The sequence below is a fragment of the Dama dama genome, unplaced genomic scaffold (assembly GCF_033118175.1).
Source record: "Dama dama isolate Ldn47 unplaced genomic scaffold, ASM3311817v1 ptg000126l, whole genome shotgun sequence".
Lineage (NCBI taxonomy): Eukaryota > Metazoa > Chordata > Mammalia > Artiodactyla > Cervidae > Dama > Dama dama.
This window is the reverse complement of record NW_026870935.1, coordinates 4,154,012-4,177,713: the sequence shown is the minus strand read 5'-3', so window position 1 is coordinate 4,177,713 and position 23,702 is coordinate 4,154,012. Positions and strand designations below refer to the sequence as shown.

The following is a 23,702-nucleotide window of genomic DNA, read 5'->3' as shown; positions in this document are numbered from 1 at the left end:
CACCTTTTGAAGCTCTTCATATTTTTCACACCTTTTCATGCTCTTCATGTTTTTGAACACCATTTCATGCTCCTCCTATTTTGGAAACCGTTTCATTCTCCTCATATTTTGGACAGCTTTTGAAGCTCTTCATATATTTCACACCTTTTCATGCTTTTCATTTTTTTCATCACCATTTCATGCTCCTCCTATTTTGGAAACCGTTTCATTCTCCTCATATTTTTGACACCTTTTGACGCTCTTCATATTTTTCACACCTTTTCATGCTCTTCATGTTTTTGAACACCATTTCATGCTCCTCCTATTTTGGAAACCGTTTCATTCTCCTCATTTTTGACACCTTTTGACGCTCTTCATATTTTTCACACCTTTTCATGCTCTTCATGTTTTTGAACACCATTTCATGCTCCTCCTATTTTGGAAACCGTTTCATTCTCCTCATATTTTGGACACCTTTTGAAGCTTTTCATATTTTTCACACCTTTTCAGGCTCTTAATTTTTTTCATCACCATTTCATGCTCCTCCTATTTTTCACACCGTTTCATGCTCATCTAATTTTTGACACCTTTTGAAGCTCTTCATATTTTTCACACCTTTTGAAGCTCTTCATATTTTTCACACGTTTTCTGGCTCTTAAGGTTTTTCAACAGCGCTTCATGCTGATTCTATTTTTCAGACCGTTTCATGCTCCTCATATTTTTGGCACGTTTTGAATCTCTTCATATTTTTCACACTTTTTGAGGCTCTTCATGTTTTTGAACACCGTTTCATGCTCCTCCTATTTTTCAGACCGTTTAATGCTCCTCATATATTTGACACATTTTTAAGCTCTTCTTATTTTTCACACCTTTTCAGGCTCTTCATGTTTTTCAACACCACTTCATGCTCCTCCTATTTTTCAGACCGCTTCATGCTCCTCATATATTTCACAACTTTTCAGGCTCTTCATGTTTTTGATCACCATTTCATGCTCCTCCTATTTTTCAGACCGTTTAATCCTTCTCATGTATTTCACACCTTTTGAAGCTCTTCATATTTTTCACACCTTTTCAGGCTCTTCATGTTTTTGAACACCATTTCATGCTCCTCCTATTTTGGAAACCGTTTCATTCTCCTCATATTTTGGACAGCTTTTGAAGCTCTTCATATATTTCCCACCTTTTCATGATTTTCATTTTTTTCAACACCACTTCATGCTCCTCCTATTTTTCAGACCGTTTCATGCTCATCTCATTTTGACACCTTTTGAAGCTCTTCATATTTTTCACTACTTTTGAAGCTTTTCATATATTTCACACCTTTTCAGGCTCTTCATGATTTTCAACACCGCTTCATGCTCCTCCTATTTTTCAGACCGTTTCATGTTCCTCATATTTTTGACACCTTTTGAAACTCTTCACATTTTTGACACCTTTTTACGCTTTTCATCTTTTTCAAAACCGCTTCATGCTCCTCCTATTTTTCAGATCGTTTCACACTCCTCATATTTTTGACACGTTTTGCAGCTCTTCATATTTTTCACACCTCTTCAAGCTCTTCATGTTTTTGAACACCGCTTCATGCTCCTCCTATTTTTCAGATCATTTCATGCTCTTCATATTTTTGATACCTTTTGAAACTCTTCATATTTTTCACACCTTTTCAGGCTCTTCATGTTTACAACACCATTTCATGCTTGTCCTATTTTTCATAGCGTTTCATGCTCCTCATATTTCTGACACCTTTTGAAGCTCTTAATATTTTTCACACCTTTGCAGGCTCTTCATGTTTTCCAAAACCACTTCATGCTCCTCCAAAATTTCACCGTTTCGAGCTCCTCATATTTTTGACACCTTTTGAAGCTCTTTATATTTTTCACACCTTTTCAGACTCTTCATGTTTTTCAAATCCGCTTCATGCACCTCCTGTATTTCAGACCGTTTCATGCTCCTCATATTTTTGACACCTTTTGAAGCTCTTCATATTTTTCACACCTTTTCAGGCTCTTCATGTTTTTCAACACAGCTTCATGCTCCTCCTATTTTTCAGACCGTTTCATGTTCTTCATATTTTTGATACCTTTTGAATCTCTTCATAATTTTCACACCTTTTCAGGGTCTTCATGTTTTTGAACACCGCTTCATGCTCCTCCTATTTTTCAGACCGTTCCATGCTCCTCATATATTTGACACCTTTTGAAGCTCTTCATATTTTTCAAACGTTTTCATGCTCTTCATGTTTTTCAACACCGCTTCATGCTCCTCCTATTTTTCAGACCGTTTCATGCGCCTCATATTTTTAACACCTTTTGAAGCTCTTCATATTTTTCACACATTTTGAAGCTCTTCATATTTTTCAAACCTTTTCAGTCTCTTCATGTTTTTCAACACCGCTTCATGCTCCTCCTATTTTTCAGACCGTTTCATGCTCCTCATATTTTTCACACCTTTTGAAGCTCTTCATATTTTTCACACCTTTTCAGGCTCTTCATGTTTTTGAACACCGCTTAATCCTCCTCCTCTTTTTCAGACCGTTTCCTGCTCCCATATTTTTCACACCTTTTCAAGCTTTTCATATTTTTCACACCTTTTCAGTCTCTTCATGTTTTTGAACACCGTTTCATGCTCCTCATATTTTTCAGACCGTTTCAAGCTCCTCATATTTTTGACACCTTTTGAAGCTCTTCGTATTTTTCACACCTTTGCAGGCTCTTCATGTTTTTCAACACCGCTTCAAGCTCCTCCTATTTTCACACCCTTTCATGCTCCTCATAATTTTGACATCTTTTGAAACTCTTCATATTTTTCACACCTTTTCAGGCTCATCATGTTTTTGAACACTGCTTCTTGCTCCTCCTATTTTTCAGATTGATTCATGCTCCTCATATTTTTGACACCTTTTGAATCTCTTCATATATTTCACACCATTTCAGGCTCTTCATGTTTTTCAACACCGTTTAATTCTCCTCCTATTTTTCACCGTTTCATGCTCCTTTTATTTTTGACACCTTTTGAAGCTCTTCATAATTTTCACACCTTTTGAAGCTCTTCATATTTTTCTCACCTTTTCAGGGTCTTCATGTTTTTGAACACCGTTTCAGGCTCCTCCTATATTTCAGACTGTATCATGCTCCTCATATTTTTCACACCTTTTGAAGCTCTTCATATTTTTCACACCTTTGCAGGCTCTTCATGTTTTCCAAAACCACGTCATGCTCCTCCAAAATTTCACCGTTTCGAGATCCTCATATTTTTGACACCTTTTGAAGCTCTTCATATTTTTCACACCTTTTCAGGCTCTTCATGTTTTCAACACCGTTTCATGCTCCTCCTATTTTTCAGACCGTTTCATGCTCCTCATAATTTTGACACCGTTTGAAGCTCTTCATATTTTTCACACCTTTGCAGGCTCTTCATGTTTTCAACACCGTTTCATGCTCCTCCTATTTTTCAGACCGTTTCATGCTCCTCATATTTTTCACCCCTTTTAAGCTCTTCATATTCTTCACACCTTTTCAAGCTCTTCAAGTTTTAAACACCGTTTCATGCTACTTGTAAATTTGACACCTTTTGAAGCACTACATATTTTTCACACCTTTTCAGGCTCTACAGGCTTTTCAACACCGCTTCATGTTCCTCCTATTTTTCAGACCGTTTCATGCTCCTCATATTTTTGACACCTTTTGAAGCTCTTCATATTTTTGACACCTTTTGAAGCTCTTCATATTTTTCACACCTTTTCAGGCTCTTCATATTTTTGAACACCTCATCATGTTACTCCTATTTTTCAGACCGTTTCCTGCTCCTCATAATTTTGACACCTTTTGAAGGTTTTCATATTTTTCACACAATTTCAGGCTCTTCATGTGTTTGAACACTGCTTCATGTTCCTCCTATTTGTGAGACCGTTTCATGCTCCTCATATTTTTGACATGTTTTGAAGCTCTTCATATTTTTCACAACTTTTCAGTTTCTTCATGTTTTTGAACACCGTTTCATGCTCCTCCTATTTTTCAGACCGTTTCAAGCTCCTCATATTTTTCACACCTTTTGAAGCTCTTCATATTTTTGACACCTTTTCAGGCACTTCATGTTTTTCAACACCGTTTCATGCTCCTCCTATTTTTCAGACCGTTTCAAGCTCCTCATATTTTTCACACCCTTTGAATCTCTTCATATTTTTGATACCTTTTCAGGCACTTCATGTTTTTCAACACCGCTTCTTGCTCCTCCTATTTTTCAGACCGTTTCATGCTCCTCCTATTTTTCAGACCGTTTCATGCTCCTCATAATTTTGACACCTTTTGAAGCTCTTCATATTTTTCACAGCTTTTCAGGCTCTTCATGTTTTTCAACACCACTTCATGTTCCTCCTATTTGTCAAACCGTTTCATGGTCCTCTCATTTTTGACACTTTTTGAAGCTCTTCAGATTTTTCACACCTTTTGAATGTCTTCATATTTTTCACACGGTTTCATTCTCTTCATGTTTTTCAACACCGCTTCATGCTCCTCCTATTTTTCAGACTGTTTCATGCTCCTCATATTTTTTCACCTTTTGAGGTCTTCATATTTTTCACACCTTTTCAGGGTCTTCATGTTTTTGAACACCGTTTCATTCTCTTCCTATTTTTCAGAACGTTTCATGCTCCTCTTATTTTTCACACTTTTTCAGGCTCTTCATGTTTTTCTACAGCATTTCATGCTCCTCCTATTTTTCAGACCGTTTCATGCTCCTCAAATTCTTTACACATTTTGAAGCACTTCATATTTTTCACAACTTTTCATGCCCTTCATCTTTTAAAAAACCACTTCATGCTCCTCCTATTTTTCAGACCGTTAAATGCTCCTCATATTTTTGACACCTTTTGAATCTCTTCATATATTTCACAGCTTTTCATGATTTCATGTTTTTCAACAACGCTTCATGCTGCTCCTATTTTCATTCCGTTTCATGTTTCTCATATCTTTGACACCTTTTGACGATCTTCATATTTTTCACACCTTTTCATGCTCTTCATCTTTTTCAAAACAGTTTCATTCTCATCCTAATTTTCAGACTGTATCATGCTCCTCATATTTTTGACAAGTTTTGAAGCTCTTCATATTTTTCACACCTTTACAGGCTCTTCATGTTTTTAAACACCGCTTCAAGCTCCTCCTATTTTTCAGACCGTTTCATACTCCTCTAATTTTTGACACCTTTTGAAGCTCTTCATATTTTTCACAGCTTTTCAGGCTCTTCATGTTTTTCAACACTGCTTCATGCTCCTCCTATTTTTCAAACCGTTTAATCCTCCTCATGTATTTCACACCTTTTGAAGCTCTTCATATTTTTCACACCTTTTCAGGCTCTTCATGTTTTTGAACACCATATCATGCTCCTTCTTTTTGGAGACCGTTTCATTCTCCTCATATTTTGGACACCTTTTGAAGCGCTTCATATATTTCACACCTTTTCAGGCTCTTCATTTTTTTCAACACCACTTCATGCTCCTCATATTTTTCAGACCGTTTCATGCTCATCTCATTTTGACACCTTTTGAAGCTCTTCCTATTTTTCACACCTTTTGAAGCTCTTCATATTTTTCACACGTTTTCAGGCTCTTCATGTTTTTCAACACCGCTTCAAGCTCCTCCTATTTTTCAGACTGTTTCATGCTCCTCATATTTTTGACACCTTTTGAAGCTCTTCATATTTTTCACACCTTTTGAAGCTCTTCATATTTTTCAAACGTTTTCAGGCTCGTAAGGTTTTTCAACACCGCTTCATGCTGATTCTATTTTTCAGACCGTTTCATGCTCCTCATATTTTGACACGTTTTGAATCTCTTCATATTTTTCACACTTTTTCAGGCTCTTCATGTTTTTCAACACCGTTTCATGCTCCTCCTATATTTCAGACCGTTTCATGCTCCTCATATTTTTCACACCTTTTGAATCTCTTCATATTTTTCACACCTTTTCAGGCTCTTCATGTTTTTGATCACCGTTTCATGATCCTCCTATTTTTCAGACCGTTTCATGCTTTTCATATTTTTGACACCTTTTGAAGCTCTTCATATTTTTCACACCTTTTGAAGTTCTTCATATTTTTCACACGGTTTCAGGCTCTTCAAGATTCTCAACACCGCTTCATGCTCCTCCTATTTTTCAGACCGTTTAATCCTCCTCATGTATTTCACACCTTTTGAAGCTCTTCATATTTTTCACAACTTTTCACGCTCTTCATGTTTTTGAACACCACTTCATTCTCCTTCTATTTTTCAGAGAGTTTCAAGCTCCTCATGTATTTCACACCTTTTGAAGCTCTTCATATTTTTCACACCTTTTCAGTCTCTTCATGTTTTTCCACAGAACTTCATGCATCTCATATTTTTCAGACCGTTTCATGCTCCTCATGTATTTCACACCTTTTGAAGCTCTTCATATCTTTCAAATCTTTTCAGGCTCTTCATGTTTTTGAACACCGCTTCATGATCCTCCTATTTTTCAGACCGTTTCATGCTTTTCATATTTTTGACACATTTTGAAGCTCTTCATATTTTTCACACCTTTTGAAGTTCTTCATATTTTTCACACGTTTTCAGGCTCTTCAAGTTCCTCAACACCGCTTCATGCTCCTCCTATTTTTCAGACCATTTAATCCTCCTCATGTATTTCACACCTTTTGACGCTCTTCATATTTTTCACACCTTTTCAGGCTCTTCATGTTTTTGAACACCATTTCATGCTCCTCCTATTTTGGAAACCGTTTCATTCTCCTCATATTTTGGACAGCATTTGAAGCTCTTCATACATTTCACATTTTTTCATGCTTCTCATTTTTTTCAACATCACTTCATGCTCCTCCTATTTTTCACACCGTTTCACGCTCATCTCATTTTGACACCTTTTGAAGCTCTTCATATTTTTCATATTTTTGACGCTCTTCATATTTTCACACGTTTTCAGGCTCTTCATGATTTTCAACACCGCTTCATGCTCCTCATATTTTTCAGACCGTTTCATGCTCATCTCATTTTTGACACCTTTTGAAGCTCTTCATATTTTTCACAACTTTTGAAGCTCTTCATATTTTTCATATTTTTGAGGCTCTTCATATATTCACACGTTTTCAGACTCTTCATGTTTTTCAACACCGCTTCATGTTTCTCCTATTCTTCAGACCGTTTCATGCTCCTGATATATTTGACACCTTTTGAAGCTTTTCATATTTTTCACACCTTTTCAGGCTCTTTATGTTTTTTAAAACGGCTTCATGCTCCTCCTATTTTTCAGACCGTTTCATGCTGCTCATATTTTTGACACCTTTTGAAGCTCATCATATTTTTCACACCTTTTCAGGCTCTTCATGTTTTTGAACACCGCTTCATGCTCCTCCTATTTTTCAGACCGTTTCATGCTCCTCAGATTTTTGACACCTTTTGAGGCTCTTTATGTTTTTGAACACCGCTTCATGCTCCTCCTATTTTTCAGACCATTTCATGCTCCTCATATATTTGACACCTTTTGAAGCTTTTCATATTTTTCACACCTTTTCAGGCTCTTCATTTTTGTCAACACCATTTCTTGCTCCTCCTATTTTTCACACCGTTTCATGCTCATCTAATTTTTGACAACTTTTGAAGCTCTTCATATTTTTCACACCTTTTGAAGCTCTTCATATTTTTCACACGTTTTCTGGCTCTTAAGGTTTTTCAACACCGCTTCATGCTGATTCTATTTTTCAGACCGTTTCATGCTCCTCATATTTTTCAGACCGCTTCATGCTCCTCATATATTTGACAACTTTTCAGGCTCTTCATGTTTTTCAACACCACTTCATGCTCCTCCGATTTTCAGACCGTTTAATCCTCCTCATGTATTTCACACGTTTTGAAACTATTCATACTTTTTACACCTTTTCAGGCTATTCATGATTTTGAACACCATTTCAAGCTCCTCCTATTTTGCAGATCGTTTCATTCTCCTCATATTTTCGACACCTTTTGAAGCTCTTCATATGTTTCACACTTTTTCAGGCTTTTCATTTTTTTCAACACCACTTCATGCTCCTCTTATTTTTCAGAGCGTTTCATGCTCATCTCATTTGACACCTTTTGAAGCCCTTCATATTTTTCACACCTTTTCAGGCTCTTCATGTTTTTAAACACCGCTTCATGCTCTCATATTTTTCAGACCGTTTCATGCTCCTCATATGTTTGACACCTTTGGAGCTCTTCATATTTTTCACACCTTTTCAGGCTCTTCATGTTTTTCAAAACCGTTTCATGCTCCTCCTATTTTTCAGACCGTTTCATACTCCTAATATTTTTAACACCTTTTGAAGCTCTTCATATTTTTCACACCTTTTCAGGCTCTTCATGTTTTTCAACACCGCTTCATGCTCCTCCTATTTTTCAGACCGTTTCTTGCTCCTCATGTATTTCACACCTTTTGAAGCTCTTCATATTTTTCACACCTTTTCAGTCTCTTTATGTTTTTCCACAGAACTTCATGCATCTCATATTTTTCAGACCGTTTCATGCTCCTCATGTATTTCACACCTTTTGAAGCTCTTCATATTTTTCACACCTTTTGAAGTTCTTCATATTTTTCACACGGTTTCAGGCTCTTCAAGATTCTCAACACCGCTTCATGCTCCTCCTATTTTTCAGATCGTTTAATCCTCCTCATGTATTTCACACCTTTTGAAGCTCTTCATATTTTTCACAACTTTTCACGCTCTTCATGTTTTGAACACCACTTCATTCTCCTTCTATTTTTCAGAGAGTTTCAAGCTCCTCATGTATTTCACACCTTTTGACGCTCTTCATATTTTTCACACCTTTTCAGGCTCTTCATGTTTTTGATCACCGTTTCATGCTCCTCCTATTTTTCAGACCGTTTCATGCTCCTCATATTTTTGACACCTTTTGAAGCTCTTCATATCTTTCAAATCTTTTCAGGCTCTTCATGTTTTTGAACACCGCTTCATGATCCTCCTATTTTTCAGACCGTTTCATGCTTTTCATATTTTTGACACATTTTGAAGCTCTTCATATTTTTCACACCTTTTGAAGTTCTTCATATTTTTCACACGTTTTCAGGCTCTTCAAGTTCCTCAACACCGCTTCATGCTCCTCCTATTTTACAGACCATTTAATCCTCCTCATGTATTTCACACCTTTTAACGCTGTTCATATTTTTCACACCTTTTCAGGCTCTTCATGTTTTTGAACACCATTTCATGCTCCTCCTATTTTGGAAACCGTTTCATTCTCCTCATATTTTGGACAGCTTTTGAAGCTCTTCATACATTTCACATTTTTTCATGCTTCTCATTTTTTTCAACATCACTTCATGTTCCTCCTATTTTTCAGACCGTTTCACGCTCATCTCATTTTGACACCTTTTGAAGCTCTTCATATTTTTCACTACTTTTGAAGCTCTTCATATTTTTCATATTTTTGACGCTCTTCATATTTTCACACGTTTTCAGGCTCTTCATGATTTTCAACACCGCTTCATGCTCCTCATATTTTTCAGACCGTTTCATGCTCATCTCATTTTTGACACCTTTTGAAGCTCTTCATATTTTTCACAACTTTTGAAGCTCTTCATATTTTTCATATTTTTGAGGCTCTTCATGTTTTTGAACACCGCTTCATGCTCCTCCTATTTTTCAGACCGTTTCATGCTCCTCATATATTTGACACCTTTTGAAGCTTTTCATATGTTTCACACCTTTTCAGGCTCTTCATTTTTGTCAACACCATTTCTTGCTCCTCCTATTTTTCACACCGTTTCTTGCTCATCTAATTTTTGACAACTTTTGAAGCTCTTCATATTTTTCACACCTTTTGAAGCTCTTCATATTTTTCACACGTTTTCTGGCTCTTAAGGTTTTTCAACACCGCTTCATGCTGATTCTATTTTTCAGACCGTTTCATGCTCCTCATATTTTTCAGACCGCTTCATGCTCCTCATATATTTGACAACTTTTCAGGCTCTTCATGATTTTCAACACAGCTTCATGCTCCTCCTATTTTTCAGACCGTTTCATGTTCCTCATATTTTTGACACCTTTTGAACCTCTTCACATTTTTGACACCTTTTTACGCTTTTCATCTTTTTCAAAACCGCTTCATGCTCCTCCTATTTTTCAGATCGTTTCACACTCCTCATATTTTTGACACGTTTTGCAGCTCTTCATATTTTTCACACCTCTTCAAGCTCTTCATGTTTTGAACACCGCTTCATGCTCCTCCTATTTTTCAGATCATTTCATGCTCTTCATATTTTTGATACCTTTTGAAACTCTTCATATTTTTCACACCTTTTCAGGCTCTTCATGTTTTCAACACCATTTCATGCTTGTCCTATTTTTCATAGCGTTTCATGCTCCTCATATTTCTGACACCTTTTGAAGCTCTTAATATTTTTCACACCTTTGCAGGCTCTTCATGTTTTCCAAAATCACTTCATGCTCCTCCAAAATTTCACCGTTTCGAGCTCCTGATATTTTTGACACCTTTTGAAGCTCTTCATATTTTTCACACCTTTTCAGACTCTTCATGTTTTTCAAATCCGCTTCATGCACCTCCTGTATTTCAGACCGTTTCATGCTCCTCATATTTTTGACACCTTTTGAAGCTCTTCATATTTTTCACACCTTTTCAGGCTCTTCATGTTTTTCAACACAGCTTCATGCTCCTCCTATTTTTCAGACCGTTTCATGTTCTTCATATTTTTGATACCTTTTGAATCTCTTCATAATTTTCACACCTTTTCAGGGTCTTCATGTTTTTGAACACCGCTTCATGCTCCTCCTATTTTTCAGACCGTTCCATGCTCCTCATATATTTGACACCTTTTGAAGCTCTTCATATTTTTCAAACGTTTTCATGCTCTTCATGTTTTTCAACACCGCTTCATGCTCCTCCTATTTTTCAGACCGTTTCATGCGCCTCATATTTTTAACACCTTTTGAAGCTCTTCATATTTTCACACATTTTGAAGCTCTTCATATTTTTCACACCTTTTCATGCTCTTCATATTTTTCAACACCGCTTCATGCTCCTCCTATTTTTCAGACTGTTTCGTGCTCCTCATGTATTTCACACCTTTTGAAGCTCTTCATATTTTTCACACCTTTTCAGTCTCTTCATGTTTTTCCACAGAACTTCATGCATCTCATATTTTTCAGACCGTTTCATGCTCCTCATGTATTTCACACCTTTTGAAGCTCTTCATATTTTTCACACCTTTTCAGGCTCTTCATGTTTTTGATCACCGTTTCATGCTCCTCCTATTTTTCAGACCGTTTCATGCTCCTCATATTTTTGACACCTTTTGAAGCTCTTCATATCTTTCAAATCTTTTCAGGCTCTTCATGTTTTTGAACACCGCTTCATGATCCTCCTATTTTTCAGACCGTTTCATGCTTTTCATATTTTTGACACATTTTGAAGCTCTTCATATTTTTCACACCTTTTGAAGTTCTTCATATTTTTCACACGTTTTCAGGCTCTTCAAGTTCCTCAACACCGCTTCATGCTCCTCCTATTTTTCAGACCGTTTCATGCTCCTCATTTTTGACACCTTTTGAAGCTCTTCATATTTTTCACACCTTTTCATGCTCTTCATGTTTTTGAACACCATTTCATGCTCCTCCTATTTTGGAAACCGTTTCATTCTCCTCATATTTTGGACAGCTTTTGAAGCTCTTCATATATTTCACACCTTTTCATGCTTTTCATTTTTTTCATCACCATTTCATGCTCCTCCTATTTTGGAAACCGTTTCATTCTCCTCATATTTTTGACACCTTTTGACGCTCTTCATATTTTTCACACCTTTTCATGCTCTTCATGTTTTTGAACACCATTTCATGCTCCTCCTATTTTGGAAACCGTTTCATTCTCCTCATTTTTGACACCTTTTGACGCTCTTCATATTTTTCACACCTTTTCATGCTCTTCATGTTTTTGAACACCATTTCATGCTCCTCCTATTTTGGAAACCGTTTCATTCTCCTCATATTTTGGACACCTTTTGAAGCTTTTCATATTTTTCACACCTTTTCAGGCTCTTAATTTTTTTCATCACCATTTCATGCTCCTCCTATTTTTCACACCGTTTCATGCTCATCTAATTTTTGACACCTTTTGAAGCTCTTCATATTTTTCACACCTTTTGAAGCTCTTCATATTTTTCACACGTTTTCTGGCTCTTAAGGTTTTTCAACAGCGCTTCATGCTGATTCTATTTTTCAGACCGTTTCATGCTCCTCATATTTTTGGCACGTTTTGAATCTCTTCATATTTTTCACACTTTTTGAGGCTCTTCATGTTTTTGAACACCGTTTCATGCTCCTCCTATTTTTCAGACCGTTTAATGCTCCTCATATATTTGACACATTTTTAAGCTCTTCTTATTTTTCACACCTTTTCAGGCTCTTCATGTTTTTCAACACCACTTCATGCTCCTCCTATTTTTCAGACCGCTTCATGCTCCTCATATATTTCACAACTTTTCAGGCTCTTCATGTTTTTGATCACCATTTCATGCTCCTCCTATTTTTCAGACCGTTTAATCCTTCTCATGTATTTCACACCTTTTGAAGCTCTTCATATTTTTCACACCTTTTCAGGCTCTTCATGTTTTTGAACACCATTTCATGCTCCTCCTATTTTGGAAACCGTTTCATTCTCCTCATATTTTGGACAGCTTTTGAAGCTCTTCATATATTTCCCACCTTTTCATGATTTTCATTTTTTTCAACACCACTTCATGCTCCTCCTATTTTTCAGACCGTTTCATGCTCATCTCATTTTGACACCTTTTGAAGCTCTTCATATTTTTCACTACTTTTGAAGCTTTTCATATATTTCACACCTTTTCAGGCTCTTCATGATTTTCAACACCGCTTCATGCTCCTCCTATTTTTCAGACCGTTTCATGTTCCTCATATTTTTGACACCTTTTGAAACTCTTCACATTTTTGACACCTTTTTACGCTTTTCATCTTTTTCAAAACCGCTTCATGCTCCTCCTATTTTTCAGATCGTTTCACACTCCTCATATTTTTGACACGTTTTGCAGCTCTTCATATTTTTCACACCTCTTCAAGCTCTTCATGTTTTTGAACACCGCTTCATGCTCCTCCTATTTTTCAGATCATTTCATGCTCTTCATATTTTTGATACCTTTTGAAACTCTTCATATTTTTCACACCTTTTCAGGCTCTTCATGTTTACAACACCATTTCATGCTTGTCCTATTTTTCATAGCGTTTCATGCTCCTCATATTTCTGACACCTTTTGAAGCTCTTAATATTTTTCACACCTTTGCAGGCTCTTCATGTTTTCCAAAACCACTTCATGCTCCTCCAAAATTTCACCGTTTCGAGCTCCTCATATTTTTGACACCTTTTGAAGCTCTTTATATTTTTCACACCTTTTCAGACTCTTCATGTTTTTCAAATCCGCTTCATGCACCTCCTGTATTTCAGACCGTTTCATGCTCCTCATATTTTTGACACCTTTTGAAGCTCTTCATATTTTTCACACCTTTTCAGGCTCTTCATGTTTTTCAACACAGCTTCATGCTCCTCCTATTTTTCAGACCGTTTCATGTTCTTCATATTTTTGATACCTTTTGAATCTCTTCATAATTTTCACACCTTTTCAGGGTCTTCATGTTTTTGAACACCGCTTCATGCTCCTCCTATTTTTCAGACCGTTCCATGCTCCTCATATATTTGACACCTTTTGAAGCTCTTCATATTTTTCAAACGTTTTCATGCTCTTCATGTTTTTCAACACCGCTTCATGCTCCTCCTATTTTTCAGACCGTTTCATGCGCCTCATATTTTTAACACCTTTTGAAGCTCTTCATATTTTTCACACATTTTGAAGCTCTTCATATTTTTCAAACCTTTTCAGTCTCTTCATGTTTTTCAACACCGCTTCATGCTCCTCCTATTTTTCAGACCGTTTCATGCTCCTCATATTTTTCACACCTTTTGAAGCTCTTCATATTTTTCACACCTTTTCAGGCTCTTCATGTTTTTGAACACCGCTTAATCCTCCTCCTCTTTTTCAGACCGTTTCCTGCTCCCATATTTTTCACACCTTTTCAAGCTTTTCATATTTTTCACACCTTTTCAGTCTCTTCATGTTTTTGAACACCGTTTCATGCTCCTCATATTTTTCAGACCGTTTCAAGCTCCTCATATTTTTGACACCTTTTGAAGCTCTTCGTATTTTTCACACCTTTGCAGGCTCTTCATGTTTTTCAACACCGCTTCAAGCTCCTCCTATTTTCACACCCTTTCATGCTCCTCATAATTTTGACATCTTTTGAAACTCTTCATATTTTTCACACCTTTTCAGGCTCATCATGTTTTTGAACACTGCTTCTTGCTCCTCCTATTTTTCAGATTGATTCATGCTCCTCATATTTTTGACACCTTTTGAATCTCTTCATATATTTCACACCATTTCAGGCTCTTCATGTTTTTCAACACCGTTTAATTCTCCTCCTATTTTTCACCGTTTCATGCTCCTTTTATTTTTGACACCTTTTGAAGCTCTTCATAATTTTCACACCTTTTGAAGCTCTTCATATTTTTCTCACCTTTTCAGGGTCTTCATGTTTTTGAACACCGTTTCAGGCTCCTCCTATATTTCAGACTGTATCATGCTCCTCATATTTTTCACACCTTTTGAAGCTCTTCATATTTTTCACACCTTTGCAGGCTCTTCATGTTTTCCAAAACCACGTCATGCTCCTCCAAAATTTCACCGTTTCGAGATCCTCATATTTTTGACACCTTTTGAAGCTCTTCATATTTTTCACACCTTTTCAGGCTCTTCATGTTTTCAACACCGTTTCATGCTCCTCCTATTTTTCAGACCGTTTCATGCTCCTCATAATTTTGACACCGTTTGAAGCTCTTCATATTTTTCACACCTTTGCAGGCTCTTCATGTTTTCAACACCGTTTCATGCTCCTCCTATTTTTCAGACCGTTTCATGCTCCTCATATTTTTCACCCCTTTTAAGCTCTTCATATTCTTCACACCTTTTCAAGCTCTTCAAGTTTTAAACACCGTTTCATGCTACTTGTAAATTTGACACCTTTTGAAGCACTACATATTTTTCACACCTTTTCAGGCTCTACAGGCTTTTCAACACCGCTTCATGTTCCTCCTATTTTTCAGACCGTTTCATGCTCCTCATATTTTTCACAGCTTTTGAAATTCTTCATATTTTTCACTCCTTTTCAGGCTCTTCATGTTTTTGTACACAGCTTCATGTTCCTCATATTTTTCACACCTTTTGAAGCCCATCATATTTTTCACTCCTTTTCCTGTTCTTCATGTTTTTCAACACCGTTTCATGCTCCTCCTATTTTTCAGACCATTTCATGCTCCTCATATTTTTCACACCTTTTCAGGCTCTTCCTGTTTTTGACACCGCTTCATTATCCTCCAATTTTTCAGACCGTTTCATGCTCCTCATAATTTTCACACCTTTTGAAGCTCTTCATCTTTTTCACACCTTTACAGGCTCTTCATGTTTTTCAACACCGTTTCATGCTCCTTCTATTTTTCAGACCGTTTCATGCTCCTCATATTTTTGACACCTTTTGAAGCTCTTCATATTTTCCATATCTTTTCAGGCTCTTTATGTTTTTAAACACCTTTCATGCTCCTCCTATTTTTCAGACAGTTTCATGCTCCTCATATATTTAACACCTTTTGAAGCTCTTCATATTCTTCACACCTTTTGAAGCTCTTCATATTGTTCACACCTTTTAGGCTCTTCATGTTTTTCAACACCGCTTCATGCTCCTCCTGTTTTCAGACCGTTTCATGCTCCTCATAGTATTGACACGTTTTGAAGCTCTTCATATATTTCACAACTTTTCAGGCTTTTCAGGTTTTTGAACAACGCTTCATGCTCCTCTTGATTTTCAGATCATTTCATGCTCCTCATATTTTTGACACCTTTTGAAGCTCTTCGTATTTTTCACACCATTTAAGGCTCCTAATGTTTTTGAACACTGCATCATGCTCCTCCTATTTTCAGACCGTTTCATGCTCCTGATGTATTTCAAACTTTTTGAAGCTCTTCACATTTTTCACACCTTTTCAGGCTCTTCATGTTTTTGAACACCGTTTCAAGCTGTTCCTACTTTTCAGACCGTTTCATGCTCCTCATATATTTGACACATTTTGAAGCTCTTCATATATTTCACACCTTTGCAGGCTCTTCATGTTTTTCAACACCACTTCCTCCTCCTCCTATTTTTCAGACCGCTTCATGCTCCTCTCATTTTTGACACCTTTTGAAGCTCTTCATATTTTTCACACCTTTTCAGGTTCTTCATATTTTTGAGCACCGCTTCATGCTCCTCCAATTTTTCAGATCGTTTCTTGCTCCTCATATTTTTGACACCTTTTGAATCTCTTCATATTTTTCACACCTTTTCAGGCTCTCATGTTTTTGAACACAGCTTCATGCTCGTCCTGTTTTTAAGGTTGTTTCATGCTCCCCTTGTATTGCACACCTTTTGAAGCTCTTCATATATTTCACACCTTTTCAGGCTCTTCATGTTTTTGAACACCGCTTCATACTCCTCCTATTTTTCAGACCGCTTCATGCTCCTCCTATTTTTCAGAACGCTTCTTGCTCCTCCTATATTTCAGAACGCTTCATGCTCCTCATATTTTTGACACCTTTTGAAGCTCTTCATATTTTTGACACCTTTTGAAGCTCTTCATATTTTTCACACCTTTTCAGGCTCTTCATATTTTTGAACACCGCATCATGTTACTCCTATTTTTCAGACCGTTTCCTGCTCCTCATAATTTTTACACCTTTTGAAGGTTTTCATATTTTTCACACAATTTCAGGCTCTTCATGTGTTTGAACACTGCTTCATGTTCCTCCTATTTTTGAGACCGTTTCATGCTCCTCATATTTTTGACATGTTTTGAAGCTCTTCATATTTTTCACAACTTTTCAGTTTCTTCATGTTTTTGAACACCGTTTCATGCTCCTCCTATTTTTCAGATCGTTTCACACTCCTCATATTTTTGACACGTTTTGCAGCTCTTCATATTTTTCACACCTCTTCAAGCTCTTCATGTTTTTGAACACCGCTTCATGCTCCTCCTATTTTCAGATCATTTCATGCTCTTCATATTTTTGATACCTTTTGAAACTCTTCATATTTTTCACACCTTTTCAGGCTCTTCATGTTTTCAACACCATTTCATGCTTGTCCTATTTTTCATAGCGTTTCATGCTCCTCATATTTCTGACACCTTTTGAAGCTCTTAATATTTTTCACACCTTTGCAGGCTCTTCATATTTTCCAAAACCACTTCATGCTCCTCCAAAATTTCACCGTTTCGAGCTCCTCATATTTTTGACACCTTTTGAAGCTCTTCATATTTTTCACACCTTTTCAGACTCTTCATGTTTTTCAAATCCGCTTCATGCACCTCCTGTATTTCAGACCGTTTCATGCTCCTCATATTTTTGACACCTTTTGAAGCTCTTCATATTTTTCACACCTTTTCAGGCTCTTCATGTTTTTCAACACAGCTTCATGCTCCTCCTATTTTTCAGACCGTTTCATGTTCTTCATATTTTTGATACCTTTTGAATCTCTTCATAATTTTCACACCTTTTCAGGGTCTTCATGTTTTTGAACACCGCTTCATGCTCCTCCTATTTTTCAGACCGTTCCATGCTCCTCATATATTTGACACCTTTTGAAGCTCTTCATATTTTTCAAACGTTTTCATGCTCTTCATGTTTTTCAACACCGCTTCATGCTCCTCCTATTTTTCAGACCGTTTCATGCGCCTCATATTTTTAACACCTTTTGAAGCTCTTCATATTTTTCACACATTTTGAAGCTCTTCATATTTTTCAAACCTTTTCAGTCTCTTCATGTTTTTCAACACCGCTTCATGCTCCTCCTATTTTTCAGACCGTTTCATGCTCCTCATATTTTTCACACCTTTTGAAGCTCTTCATATTTTTCACACCTTTTCAGGCTCTTCATGTTTTTGAACACCGCTTAATCCTCCTCCTCTTTTTCAGACCGTTTCCTGCTCCCATATTTTTCACACCTTTTCAAGCTTTTCATATTTTTCACACCTTTTCAGTCTCTTCATGTTTTTGAACACCGTTTCATGCTCCTCATATTTTTCAAACCGTTTCAAGCTCCTCATATTTTTGACACCTTTTGAAGCTCTTCGTATTTTTCACACCTTTGCAGGCTCTTCATGTTTTTCAACACCGCTTCAAGCTCCTCCTATTTTCACACCCTTTCATGCTCCTCATAATTTTGACATCTTTTGAAACTCTTCATATTTTTCACACCTTTTCAGGCTCATCATGTTTTTGAACACTGCTTCTTGTTCCTCCTATTTTTCAGATTGATTCATGCTCCTCATATTTTTGACACCTTTTGAATCTCTTCATATATTTCACACCATTTCAGGCTCTTCATGTTTTTCAACACCGTTTAATTCTCCTCCTATTTTTCACCGTTTCATGCTCCTTTTATTTTTGACACCTTTTGAAGCTGTTCATAATTTTCACACCTTTTGAAGCTCTTCATATTTTTCTCACCTTTTCAGGGTCTTCATGTTTTTGAACACCGTTTCAGGCTCCTCCTATATTTCAGACTGTATCATGCTCCTCATATTTTTCACACCTTTTGAAGCTCTTCATATTTTTCACACCTTTGCAGGCTCTTCATGTTTTCCAAAACCACGTCATGCTCCTCCAAAATTTCACCGTTTCGAGATCCTCATATTTTTGACACCTTTTGAAGCTCTTCATATTTTTCACACCTTTTCAGGCTCTTCATGTTTTCAACACCGTTTCATGCTCCTCCTATTTTTCAGACCGTTTCATGCTCCTCATAATTTTGACACCGTTTGAAGCTCTTCATATTTTTCACACCTTTGCAGGCTCTTCATGTTTTCAACACCGTTTCATGCTCCTCCTATTTTTCAGACCGTTTCATGCTCTTCATATTTTTGATACCTTTTGAAACTCTTCATATTTTTCACACCTTTGCATGCTCTTCATGTTTTCAACACCGTTTCATGCTCCTCCTATTTTTCAGACCGTTTCATGCTCCTCATATTTTTCACCCCTTTTAAGCTCTTCATATTCTTCACACCTTTTCAGGCTCTTCAAGTTTTAAACACCGTTTCATGCTACTTGTAAATTTGACACCTTTTGAAGCACTACATATTTTTCACACCTTTTCAGGCTCTACAGGCTTTTCAACACCGCTTCATGTTCCTCCTAATTTTCAGACCGTTTCATGCTCCTCATATTTTTCACACCTTTTGAAATTCTTCATATTTTTCACTCCTTTTCAGGCTCTTCATGTTTTTGTACACAGCTTCATGTTCCTCATATTTTTCACACCTTTTGAAGCCCATCATATTTTTCACTCCTTTTCCTGTTCTTCATGTTTTTCAACACCGTTTCATGCTCCTCCTATTTTTCAGACCATTTCATGCTCCTCATATTTTTCACACCTTTTCAGGCTCTTCCTGTTTTGTTTTTTTTTTTTTTTTTCAATTATAGTCCTTTCTTTTATTAGAGTTCCAAATTTTAAAAACTGAAAGTAAAGCAATCATTCAGTGGTTCAGATAAAAGAAAAGCATCTTTACCTGAGTAACCCATCAGGCCTACTCTGACCTGCCCTAGCTCTTCCCAGAACAAGTTTCTGGGTATCTAAACAAAACTGTTTGCATGTCGACTCCATTAAAAGTCATCTCTACTACAGGGGTCAACTAACTATGAGAACAGTTCTTCTCATACCTGTTAAATGTACACAGTTCACAGTTAGACCTCTATAGAGGTCTACAAAATGCTCTCCAGAGTAGTTTCTTTGGGGCCCAATAAGGTAGAGATTTCCTGCAAGGATTTTTTTTTCTCCCCCAGACTTAGGGTTACTTATAGGGTCTTTCACTTATACAAGTTCCCTGGTGTACAAGAACTGATCATTGACAGAAGTTTTCTCATTCAGAGCATTCATAAGGTCCTTCATCAGATTTTCTTTTTTTGGGGGAGGGGGGGTTGCAAACCCAAGAAGGCTCTTCACTTAATGCTTTTGCCACATTCAAGGCAAATACACAAATTTTCACCTGTATGGCTTCTCTGATAGGTAATAAAGTCACAGTTATGTTAAGAGGCTTTTTTCACAACTGCTGGGGTTTCTTTCCAGTGGGGCTTTCTGATGTCCAATGAGGCGTGCATACTGTCTGAAGCACTGTTTCACAGGGCATTAAAAAAATATCGTCCTCTGATCTGAATTCTCTTGGAATGAGGAGAGGTGAGCATTGCTAGAGAGCTTTCTCACATTCACCAAACTTGTAAGCTTCCCACCCGTATAAATCCTCTTGTGGGTGATCAGACATGAGCTTGGACTGAAGGTTTTCAAAAAACTCAGGGCATTTGTAAGGTTTCTCACTGGAGTTATTGATACGGTTCTGTAAAGACAGCTCTCTGGTCAAACCATTTCTCAGGTTCCTATAACTGCAGATTTTCTGGTCCCCAATAAAGTCTGAGCTCTGAGGAAAATCTGAGATTTGCTTTGAGTTCTCCATCTTAAATGAGTTCTCTTACATTGTAAATACACCTTTTTTTGTTTGTTTGTTTATGGTATAATAACTTCTTGTCTGGTCAAGACATCTGTGAGGCTTCTGATACATGGGGAGGGCTGAGCTCAAGATCTTTCTCAGCCACATTACAGATATATGGTTTTTCACCGATGTGGATTGTCTGATGTTGAAAAAGGGCTGAGCTCTGGTGAAAGCTTTTATCACAGACACTGTATTTATAATGCAGCTCCTCTGTCTGAGTTCTCATTTTCTGTTGGGCAACGAAGTCCATGCCTAGGAGGAAGCCACTTTCACATGCAGACCACTGATGCGGTTTCTCTTCCATGTGAATTCTTTGATGTACAATAAGGTCTGAACTACAGCTGAAGCTCTTCTCATATTCAAGGCATTTAAAAGTGTGAGTGTGAGTTGCCTGGTGCCTGATGAGGTTGGCACTCCGGGTAAAACTTCTCATACATTCCAAGCATTTATACGGCTTCTCACCTGTGTGGACTCTCTGGTGTACAATAAGGTCTGATTTCTGGCCAAAGCATTTCTCACAGGCACCACACTTATAGGGCTTCTCCCCAGTATGTACTCTTTTATGAACAATGAAGGCTGACCGGTGTCGGTAACTTTTCTCACACTTACTACATTTGTAGGGTCTTTCACCAGTATGAGTTCTCTGGTGGCTAATAAGATCGGATTTCCCACTAAAAGCTTTTTCACACTCCAGACACTTAAATGGTTTCTCACCTGTGTGAGTTCTTCGGTGCCTTATGAGGTTTGTACTTCGGCTGAAGCATTTATCACACTCACTACACAGATACGGTTTCTCGCCTGTATGGCTTCGCTGGTGGACAAGCAGATCAGAGCTCTGACCAAAATTCTTGCCACAGATATCACATGTATAGAATTTTTTACCTGCATGTGTTCTCTGGTGTCCTGAAAGGGCTAAGTGGTGCGAAAAGCTCTTCTCACATTTGCTACATTTATAAGGTTTCTCATAACTGTGGATCCTCTGATGTGAAATAAGATCTGAGCTTTGGATGAAGGTTTTCTCACACATATCACATCTATAAGGTTTCTCCCCAGTGTGGGTTCTCTCACACATAATAAGAGCTAAGTTTTCACAAAAGTTTTGCTCACGTTCAAGGCACTGGTATATCTGATCATCTATTTGAGTAATCTCATGCACATGAATAAAAATCTTTTTACCCTTCTGAGGGCATACATGATATATTTTCCTTTTTTGAGTTCTCTGATTCTCTCTCTCTTCTGAAGTGTACATTTTCTATGGCTCTCTCCTAGGGAGTTTTCCACTGGTCTTCCTGACCCATCATTTTCTTCATAGTCATTTTCTCGATAAGAACTTGAAAGATACATCTGTTTTAGGCCTTTCAGTCATGAGTAGTTCCTCTCTACAAGTTTCCAGCATCACATGCACTTATTCTTTATGTGGTATTTACAACCCATAACAAGAAAGACTCAAGACTGTCTTCCTTTTGGCTCCAAAAGGTCTCCAGTCCATAGTTACTAACAATACTCAATTCTTCCCTCTCCCCGGCTGCAGCCGGCGCCGCCCCTCCGCCTGGGAGGGCACTTCCGGTTACTCTCCGGACACTCGGGGTTTGGTTTTCCCGGCGGCCGCAGGCTCCGGACGGTGAACCTAAGGGCCCACCTTCGGGAAAAGAAAGAAAGCAAACCTGGGAGGCCGACGAGAGCCAGGAGCATCCTTCTTTGCGCGGCTCGGCGAGGGTAGCTGGGGCCAGGCCATTCAGTATGCGATTTAAGGGCCAACAAGGCCAGCTAGCTTCCCGAGCCCTTTCAGCCTGGCTGGGAAGCAGGCTCTTCCTGTTTTTGACACCGCTTCATTATCCTCCGATTTTTCAGACCGTTTCATGCTCCTCATAATTTTCACACCTTTTGAAGCTCTTCATATTTTTCACACCTTTACAGGCTCTTCATGTTTTTCAACACCGTTTCATGTTCCTTCTATTTTTCAGACCGTTTCATGCTCCTCATATTTTTGACACCTTTTGAAGCTCTTCATATTTTCCATATCTTTTCAGGCTCTTCATGTTTTTAAACACCTTTCATGCTCCTCCTATTTTTCAGACAGTTTCATGCTCCTCATATATTTGACACCTTTTGAAGCTCTTCATATTCTTCACACCTTTTGAAGCTCTTCATATTGTTCACACCTTTTAGGCTCTTCATGTTTTTCAACACCGCTTCATGCTCCTCCTGTTTTCAGACCGTTTCATGCTCCTCATAGTATTGACACGTTTTGAAGCTCTTCATATATTTCACACCTTTTCAGGCTTTTCAGGTTTTTGAACAACGCTTCATGCTCCTCTTGATTTTCAGATCATTTCATGCTCCTCATATTTTTGACACCTTTTGAAGCTCTTCGTATTTTTCACACCATTTAAGGCTCCTAATGTTTTTGAACACTGCATCATGCTCCTCCTATTTTCAGACCGTTTCATGCTCCTGATGTATTTCACACTTTTTGAAGCTCTTCACATTTTTCACACCTTTTCAGGCTCTTCATGTTGTTGAACACCGTTTCAAGCTGTTCCTACTTTTCAGACCGTTTCATGCTCCTCATATATTTGACACATTTTGAAGCTCTTCATATATTTCACACCTTTGCAGGCTCTTCATGTTTTTCAACACCACTTCCTCCTCCTCCTATTTTTCAGACCGCTTCATGCTCCTCTCATTTTTGACACCTTTTGAAGCTCTTCATATTTTTCACACCTTTTCAGGTTCTTCATATTTTTGAGCACCGCTTCATGCTCCTCCAATTTTTCAGATCGTTTCTTGCTCCTCATATTTTTGACACCTTTTGAATCTCTTCATATTTTTCACACCTTTTCAGGCTCTCATGTTTTTGAACACAGCTTCATGCTCGTCCTGTTTTTAAGGTTGTTTCATGCTCCCCTTGTATTGCACACCTTTTGAAGCTCTTCATATATTTCACACCTTTTCAGGCTCTTCATGTTTTTGAACACCGCTTCATACTCCTCCTATTTTTCAGACCGCTTCATGCTCCTCCTATTTTTCAGAACGCTTCTTG

General features: G+C 37.6%; 1 protein-coding gene across 1 annotated transcript; it reads right to left on the bottom strand.

The window, feature by feature from the left end:
- Positions 1-20,534: 20,534 nt before the first annotated feature.
- Positions 20,535-22,456, bottom strand: LOC133053698 (zinc finger protein 322-like). Its single transcript, XM_061138221.1, has one exon. It carries the CDS (start codon positions 21,906-21,908, stop codon positions 20,700-20,702), a length of 1,209 nt encoding a protein of 402 aa, XP_060994204.1. The 5' UTR covers positions 21,909-22,456; the 3' UTR covers positions 20,535-20,699.
- Positions 22,457-23,702: the final 1,246 nt, after the last annotated feature.

Bases quoted from the DNA above. Each gene is read 5' to 3' on its own strand.
- LOC133053698 (XM_061138221.1), bottom strand. From the start codon at position 21,908: ATGTACACTTCAGAAGAGAGAGAGAATCAGAGAACTCAAAAAAGGAAA.